We start from the raw sequence: 9,051 nt of genomic DNA on the forward strand, positions 1-9,051 counted from the left end.
TAGGAGGGGAAGCTCTGAGTCATCCATGTAAATGGTAGCTGAGGTCCCAGGAATGGATGAAGCTCGTCCAAAAAGTAGGCAGAAGAAAAAGGCCACTGGCCTCCTGTATGGCAGTGTCCTGGCAAAGGTCCCTGAGGCTACCCTCAAGCAGTGTGACCCTGGCCAAATGGCTTCTCTTCTTTGAGCTGAGGGTCTGTAAAAGCAGAGGGTTGGATTACATCCCTAAGAGCACCTCCCTAACAATCAACCATCAATGGTTGATGAGATATCTGCTCTGGACCAGGGACATACTTAGTGTTGGACAGACACCAGGACAGCAAGCCAATCCCTGACTTCCCAGTGGGAAAGACAGACACGTAAATAAGTCCTCTCCATATGACTTAAAAGCAAGAGCACGAGGCAGCATGAGGGAGTCCTCAGCAGAAGTGCCTGTCTGAGGGGATTCCAGCAAGGCCCTTAGAGGTGGAATTGGATCATGTCTTGAGGAAGTAAAAGAAGCTTCCAAACTAGGGCAAGGTTGCCTGCAAAGGCACTGGAAAGAGAGTGCATGTGGAATACAGGGGAGAGGCTTGGCCCAGAGACCTCAAGTGAACAGGGATAAGGGGCTTCAAGAAAAAGGAGAGCAAGGCCAGGCTGTGCAGGGCCTCCCTGGCCTGCTAAGGAGTGTGCCACAGGCCAGAGTGAGAACAGAGAATAAATGGGGTTCTCAAATACAGGAGCAACACAATTAGAGAGCTGTTTAGAGGGCTGTGTGGTAAGAGAAGGACCCTCACACTCTCAATACGTGCTAAATTCAAGCTTTGCTGTCTCAACAGCAAGATGACATCATAGGCTCTTATCCTACCTGCAAAATTTTTAACTGTGTTTTAATAGTAGCATACATTAAATCAGAAATGCTCAACATGGCTAGTTATTCATAACACCATTCAGAAAAAGGGGCAAGACTCAAGAGAGCTTAGGCATATCTAAGCTGGAGCAAACCATTTCCAAAAACTCAGTCACCAATCTCAAGATCCTCATGCTTCTGAGATTTAAGCCACTCCTAGGACTTGCTAAGGAAGTAATGACAGAGTCAGAAGACTGTGACTTTGTGTTTCACCAAATCAGACATAGGATGCCTGATCTTAACACTGCTTTTTTCCCTATGACCTCTCCACGTGACTCCTATATGCAATTTTAATTTTATGCACAGAAGTTCTGGTATCTCTTAACATTTTTCTACAAAACCCAATCTCCCAATCAATACTTTAAAACCTCGAGCCTTCCTTTTCTCTTGCTGCCAAGGAGGGGCGTACATCCTCCCTCAGGTCCTCCACCCTTAGGCTTTTCTTGGTGCCCACTGTACTTTCAAAGTGTCTTGCTGCTTTGTTCTTCCCTTCAAAAAAATACAATTTCAACCGGTTCATCATGCTTTCAAATCACTATTTACTTCTTGCTGTTGCTTGAACTTTTGTAAGAAGAAAAGGCAAAGCAGATCAGAGGTTAAGGCGCAGAGAGCTGTAGCTGAGAGAGGCAGATGTTTAGCACAACACTGAGGCTTCCGGCCCCTGAGCCTCCAAGCGCCCACACAGCTCTGCCCTCTTGGCTCCAGGGAGACTTTCCAGCATTCCTTCCTCTACTCCAACATCCTCTTACACTGGATCACTTTTTCCTTTGTACACTTCATCTTCCAGATCCCGCAAAATCACACGCAACCTGCGCGGTAAGCACACCTCCTCCAGTCCTTTAGTGAAACACTCCAGCTAGGGAATTTCCAAAAGAGGAAGCCAACCTCCTACCAAAATTTTCACCTGATTAAGCTGCTCTTTTCCCTACAGTTCACACTTCAGAAAAAAGTTTTTAGACTACCTTCTTTTTGTTCCCTTCCTTATTCCCACTGACCATATCCCAACATGGCCTTCTACCTGATTAGCAAAAAAAAAAAAAAAAAAAAAAAAAAATGGCAAGGATGGTTATGGGTTTGAGGAATCCAAAGAACATGAAAGCACAACAATGTCAAGTTTGCCTTATTCATGGGAGGACCCAGCCCACACTTACACATGTGAGTGAACATACTCTTCACATTGGACAGAGAAGTCCAAATACGGAAACTGATGGCCACCACATCCATAAAAGGTAAAGACCCTGTTGTCCTGGTTTCCTCAAAGAGATTTTTGGAATAGATGTTCTAGAAACTCAAAACTGAAAAGCAATATTTATCATCTAGCGTCTCCATTCTTCCCCATCCTAAAAGACCAAACTGGACACGATATATTCTTCAATGACTTAAAACCTCTCAAGGTTCCATTTGGCTTTACTACACCGACTTAAGAAAAACAGTCACTGTAAGAGGTCAAAGTTCATAATTCAATGCTCTTGAGACACAGAATGAAGCTCTAGATAGGGCCTTCCGGGCCCTGCTGAATTCATTATTCGATTTCCACATTCTTGGCAGGACAGGTCTCACAAACTCAGGATATTTACTGTGAAAAGAGTCCCTGGCTGAGAAAAGGATCAAATAAACAAATGAGTGAAAAACGGCCCATGCAGAAGAATTTCCAGTATTCATTTAAAAGAAAATTCAATCAATGATACCTGAGAATGACCATGCCACTTCAAGTGTACAAATGAATACAAGGATTGGAAAGGCCATTTCAGAGCACAGGGGAGGGATTCTGGAAGTGACCTCCATCCTCCTTGAGAATCACTGACTGTTAGAACCAGAGATTATTTATTCCATTATATCAATGAGAAATGAGTGACACAGAAATGAGTGACAGACCCTATAGTTCAGAGCAATTTTGAAATTAAGGCCAAATGACCTTTCTTCCTTGTCCACTTTCTTTCTTCTCACTGTGCATGGGAAGGTCCATATCCTTCCAGGCAACAGTACAAAGACAGGGAAGTCACACTCTATAGCACAGGCAGTAGCATGAGGAAGGTCTTGTAGCCCAGCAGCCATATCCATCTAGTTTCTACAGATGATGGCCCAGATGGTCACATACACCTATCTGTGCATTTCTCCTCCACTTGAATCACTGTCCCATCTGGACCAATAGGACAGAGAACATTAGTAAGGACATGCAGCAGAAATTATTCTCAAGCTTCATGTACTATGAAGGACCCAGGCCAGGGATCTCATTAAGATACAGATTCTGGTTCCGTGGCTCTGGGATGGAGCCTGAGACTCTGCACTAACAATTAATACCCAAGCGATATCAATGCTGCAGAGCCTAGGACTACACTCCAATAGCAAGGGGTAAGTGTTAAAAATGCTTGCAATCAAGCAAAATTTGGGTTTAAATTCTGGTTCTTCCATTCAGGAGCTTTGTGATTCTAGGCTGGTAACCTAACTTCACTATGCCTCAATCTCTTCATCTCTAAAATGGAAGAGAAAACACCTGAGAAGCACTGGATGATGCTTAAATAAGTTAATGACAGGAGGTTACCAACACAATTCCTGGCATATAATAAGGGCTTGAGAAATGTCAGTTGCTAGCTTCCTCTAAAATTGACCAGTGCAGGAATTATAACTGCCAAAACCACAATAGGTAGAACATGAGAGGTACTCCATGAAGGTTTAGTGGATGAATATAGAATACGCTCACACATAGTATCAGTATTTACATACTCCCTGGATTGTGTGGCTTTTCTGCAGGAAAAATAAAGCATTTTAAAATACGAGAACACTCCCTCCATAACCAACCATCATCATCTCATAAGATCAAACTCAACATTAGCCACTATGTTTAACTACCAAGAAACACATAATTTGTGGTGACTATATATAGTGGATAAAATGTCTTAACTGTAAATGAATAAAGACAACATCAGTCTGGAATCTGTACGTCATTAAGAGAAATCACTGATTTGTCTAATATTTGTGAGTTATCTGTATGCAGATGTTGTTAAAAAAATTAATTCTAAAACTAGATTCAATTCCAAACCAAAGGGATAACTGCAAAGAGACAAAACAAACCATGGGAAGTAACATTACATTTTAAAGGGCCACTGGGGCAGGAGCACAATCCCTTAGAAATGTACACACTTGCTCAGGAAAAATTAGAAACAGAATTGTTGACAAATGGGAGAGCTTAGTCTTTTAAATCAAAGGCAGGCAAATGTGTCCACCCAAAACTCTTCAACACTCTAAAATTATTTTCAGCATCTCCTACAGAAAGTGGCATCATTAGAATAGATCACATTCCGGGGAGGCATTGTACAAGGTATGCAGCAACAAGAGAATATGATTGCCACCTACAGACAGAAGTGGCATTCCCTTTGCCAAGAGCTGGCCAATCATATTTTAATGTGAAAAAAATTCAACCAAGTCACCTCCCCCCACCTACTTCCAAACCACCAGACCACATTGCTTCATTTAGAATTACTTCTAAGTCATGCAATCATCAATAAGCATGCTGCCTCTTCATTATCATCATCATCCTATTTCTAATTTCCCAGAATCGCTGTGCCATTCAACTATCTACACTGTTTGAGAGCCAAAGAGAACGCAAGCCAAGGGATTTCAAACAGGCAAAGTCACAAGAGTGGAAGGATAAATCTGCTTACCTGATATGAATGGGACCACCCGGAATATATCTGACAATCTGCTGTTAACTGGTTCATACGGGGAATCTTCAAGCAGGTCATTTCCTAAAAACAACAGAAAGACTGGGCTCAGATCTGAAAAACAGATATATTTCAAGCACTGTTTCACTGCTGAATCTAAATTCTAATTATGTTATGATTGTGTAACAAAAAGATACTAAAACTTTCCAAGATTTCAAATGCATGTATTTGGCTATGGTTATTTCTTTTCATTCCTCTGCCTTTGTTGTCCTTGTTCTCCCCAGAGTGCCATGAAAACATTGGAGAGCAACTCAGTCTGATCTTGCCAGAAAACTCTCCCACTCTTTGCAAAGGAACAAAATCAGAGAGGAAATAGCCTGTGACGTCACAAGCTTTGCTTGCCTCTAGGAGCCAATGGAAGAAAAGTAACCCAGAAGAGACCCCCCATTTCTGTTTGCCCAAAACATTGCATGTGGTCAGAAGGCAGGTGCCCTGTCTATTAAAAAGTCCATCTCTGAAACAGGTTTTATTCATAAATTTGGGAAGAAGTAGCAGCTGATAGATCAAATTGGGGTATTACTAATCTATGAGTGTGAGTCTCAGGAGAATGAATGCACAGGATGTTTGGGTTAGATTTACAAACTCAAACTCTAGCCACCTCCGATTCACATGTAAGACCAAAACTTCCCACTGGCATGGATGAATGTGGCAAGTGATCTTCCTCCTCCCTGAGCTACTTCTATGTTAACCAAGTTGAACTGCAGCAGCTGCTTCAAGACTCAGCTAATCTAAGATGACAAATGTTTTTCACACATCTGCCTTTGATCCCTTTTGAGAGGGGTAAAGAAAGAATGGATTCCACTGGACCCTCCTTTATACTTCTTTATCTTATGTCAGAATAGGTGGAAGGGAAAAAGAGGGGAAACTACAGGCAGGATGCAGGACAAGCCTTGGTATTAGTATTCTGTGAAACCAGCTAAAGCCTGGGGCCTGCTCTCCTTGGAGAGGAGCTATGGGTTCCTTGGGTGACCTTTAATTGGTTCCAACTCTGATGCTCTGAGCAAGTTTCAGATGGGTCAGCGGGGTCTTGGGGATAGCCCCCATGTCCTCAATGGGTGTTCCAGCAATCAGCCCCAACAATGCTGCTCAGCCCAGCCGCAGCAAACACCAGCTGCTGCGGTCCCTAGGGGCCAATGAAAGGTCCTCATTCCGCAGCTGGGGAGAAGTGAGCGAAGGATGAGATCAGCCGGCTCTGGGACCAAGGGGCCGACCTGCCTTCGGAGAGGGATGGGGGGCAGGGGGTGAGGGCCGTCAGTGCATACCCTGCAGGCTCTGGTACATGCTCCAGTAGATTCGCAGGCAGTTCTTCTCCTTCTTCATGCCCCTCTTGCAGCGGCAGTTGTAGAGTGACTTCTGCTTCAGGGCCTCCATAGCGCTGCGGCACTCATCCTTTGCCTCCAGGCCGGATGCCAGACTGAAGTTAGTCTCCTTGCCCGCCACGCACTGCCTCAGCGTGCGGTATTTAGTGCTGCAACTCTGTTCTTTCAGGCACTGATCGCTGGCTTTCACGCAGTCCAGGCGGTCCACGCCGCTCACCTCCGCTGACAGAAGCAAATCTGCAGGGTGAAAGGGAAGAAGCCTGAATGCCTCGGGGCGGAGACCCCCACGTCTCGGCCCGGAGAAGGACTAGCGCTGGGACGAGGATGTTTGACCACCTACAGAGGCTCCCTGGGCGGGGTGCGGGTTAACCCCCTTGTCCCAGGGGTTCCATTTTCTGGGCCCTCTAACTCCTACCGCCATCACCTCTTCCCAGATTCGCGGAGGAAGGTGGCTCAGGCTCAGCCCGTAGGTTGTACTCAGTTGGACCTGGAGCCTCAGCTGCCTAGCGTGCCCGCCGCCCCACTGCCCGGCAGAGACCAGGGCGAGTGGCTGCCCCGCCTTCCCCCGCTCAGCTAGCTCGGCCCTAGCCCGCGGGCTCTGGGTGGAGGAGCTTGGTAGCGCTCGGGGAACCAGGCGCGCTCTGGGCGAGAGGCGGGCGCGCCACGTTCTGCTGCTTGCCCGGCGGTGAGCACTGAAACGTTATCCGGAGAAAAGTTTTCCCTTCGAAGTTTGCTTTCCCTGCCCAATGTTCCCCCAGTTCACCTGCCCGCCGCGCTTCCGCGAATTCCTTGGGGCTGGAAGGGGCGTTAGGCCCGAGCTGAAGGACTCGGACCCCTTAGCTCCCCTCCAGGCTGGATCATTAAAAAACACAGGGAAGAAAAAAAAAAGGCACGAAACCCTGCTGGCAGTGATGCGTCGCCACCGATTCCCAAGCCCAGAGATTCGTGGTCCCCTTTCCAAAACGAAACTTCTTCCTCCCTCACCCACGGTACCTGCGCTGCAATTTGGGGGAACTGCCTCAAGTGACCCACAGAAAGACTTCGTGGGTTGAAAAGAAAAACAAAGCCGGCGACGGCCTCGACTTACCCAGAAGCGGCAGCGCGAAGTAGAGGGTCGCCAGGAACATTGTGCCGGCTCGAAGCTGGTCCCCGCCCCCCCAAAAATCCCGAACCGCCGCTGGGTCTCGCCGAGGGAGCTCAGCATGCAGCGATCCTCGGACGACCGCGCTCTTCTGGCCGCCCAAAGTTCAGCTCCATCCAGTGGGAGAAGAAACTCCCGGTCCGTCTGCCGCCACCGCCGCCGACTAGTCAGCTCCAGCGGTCGCAAGGGCGGATGGCGGTTCCGCTGTTAGGGGTTCAGGTCCGACCCAACCTGGAAGGGAGAGAGCGCTTTGAAATGAGAGCCCAGAGAGCTGAAGCCTCTCACTACCGCCCCTCTCCCCTCCCCCCTCCCGCTGTGGGGGACTTTCCAACGCCACGGTAAGGACCCCCCCAGAAGCGCTGGTCTGGACGCGGGGGGGAAGCATGTGCGTGTATTCCGGGAGGGTGGGGAAGGCGCCGGAATGGGAGATTGGGGGTTGGAGAGGTCGGACACTGGCTCCCAAAGTCCAAGGGGATGACTATCCGGCACAACCCAAGAGGCTGCACGCAAGCAAACAAATAAACGTTACTTTCCGAGCGCTGCGAGCGGAGCCTGCAGCTTCCCGGAGTCGGAGCCCTCGGCGGAGGCAGCGGCGGCAGCGGCGGCAGCAGCAGCAGTAGCTCCCTATCCAGTCCGGGCGCGGAAAGAGCCCCTTCTCCCGGGAAGTTAGCCGCCCCCTCCTCTTGCCCGCCCGCTAGCTAGCTTGCTCTGCCGCCAGCCCTCCGCATGCAAACCACCAATCGCTACCCCTCGTCGCCGAACTCCCCCACCCCAGCCCACCCCCCGGGCTCGCCTCCTTTCTGAGGCTGGCGGGCGAGAGGCAACCGGCGTCCGGGCTAGGGCCGAAACCCCGTTCTAGCGCCCCTACCAGCGGTGCGTCTTCCACTCCCTCCCCAGTGTCAGAGCCTTTTACCCACTCACCCAGTGGCGAGTATCCACACCACCGCCCTAGGAGAGCGTGCGGGTCCGCAGCACCCGCGAGCACTGGCAGGTGCAACCCCACGCCACGAGCGCCCCCCGGGCCCCAAAGTTGGCGGACGTCTGCAAGATGAAATGGAGTGGCTGGAGCGAAAGAGGGAGTGAGCGGAGATGGGTTTCCAAACAGAACCAGAAAACTCCAATACCACCAACCTGGACCCAACCGACCGCGTCCAGCTGCGGCGAGGAGCCAGTTTATTTGTTTATTTATTTATTCTTTGGGGGAGTGTCCCCTCCCCCTCCTCCCTTTCCGGGCCCACTTTCTCCACGCTAGGAAAAAATGATGCGGTAATCTTCTAGAGCTCGGCGGGCCGAATTGGCCAAGACGATTTCCCAGCAGAGCCCATGGTTCGGATGTCCATTAGGGATGTTAGTGGTTATTGGAAGCAGCGCTGAGGATGGCGTGGCCAGATTTCTCCTGGCCAAAGGACCCTCGGCCTGTTTTTGTTCCCACTGCCCCGCAGGACAGCCCAGCCCCTTCAGAAACTCGCCCACACGACCGCGGCAGATGCACACGCGCCGGCGGCTGGATCCTGGGCCGACCCGCACGCGCGCGCACAGGACACGCAGCGCTATGCAGTGGGCCGGGGGCGCAGACACACACACACATGCTCACATACACACATCTTTCCCTCTCCTCTTCTCTTGTCTTCTTCTTATTCTTCTCTCTCTCTCTCTCTCTCTCTCTCTCTCTCTCTCTCTCTCTCTCTCACACACACACACACACACACACACACACGCACACACACACACCCATACACACACACACACACTCATACACACAAAAGGGCACAATGCACAAGGGCTCTTTCTTAGTGCAATGCAGCCAGACCCTTCTGAACACAAAGTTTTTCCCCCACGCCACTCGCAGCTGTGACTCAAGACTCGGCGCGTTAAAGACACAAGCCCCCGGAGCGGCGATCATGGGATGCACCCACTGGTTCATCCGTGCCAGGGTATACACATTCACATATGCACAAACAGTAGCTACCTCTCTCCTCCAAA

General features: G+C 49.5%; 1 protein-coding gene across 3 annotated transcripts in view; it reads right to left on the bottom strand.

Moving 5' to 3' along the window:
• The window catches only part of Gfra1 (GDNF family receptor alpha 1), a 194,029-nt gene extending 185,920 nt beyond the window's left edge, over positions 1–8,109 (bottom strand). Inside the window, exons 1-4 of one of the 3 annotated variants that reach the window (XM_046450303.2) lie at positions 7,990–8,109; positions 7,015–7,299; positions 5,871–6,164; positions 4,549–4,632 (exon numbers count right to left, since the gene is read on the bottom strand). In XM_046450303.2, coding sequence (XP_046306259.1) covers positions 4,549–4,632; positions 5,871–6,164; positions 7,015–7,054 — 418 coding nt within the window. In that variant the 5' untranslated portion in view covers positions 7,055–7,299; positions 7,990–8,109. Of the gene's footprint in view, positions 1–4,548; positions 4,633–5,870; positions 6,165–7,014; positions 7,420–7,597; positions 7,745–7,989 lie in introns of those variants that run through there. The other 2 variants (XM_046450301.2, XM_046450302.2) reach the window with 2 other exon arrangements.
• Between the last annotated feature and the right edge of the window lie 942 nt (positions 8,110–9,051).

The sequence above is a fragment of the Marmota monax genome, unplaced genomic scaffold, assembly GCF_021218885.2.
Source record: "Marmota monax isolate L192 unplaced genomic scaffold, Marmota_monax_Labrador192_F-V1.1 WCK01_AAM20220418_F8-fsc00004, whole genome shotgun sequence".
NCBI lineage: Eukaryota > Metazoa > Chordata > Mammalia > Rodentia > Sciuridae > Marmota > Marmota monax.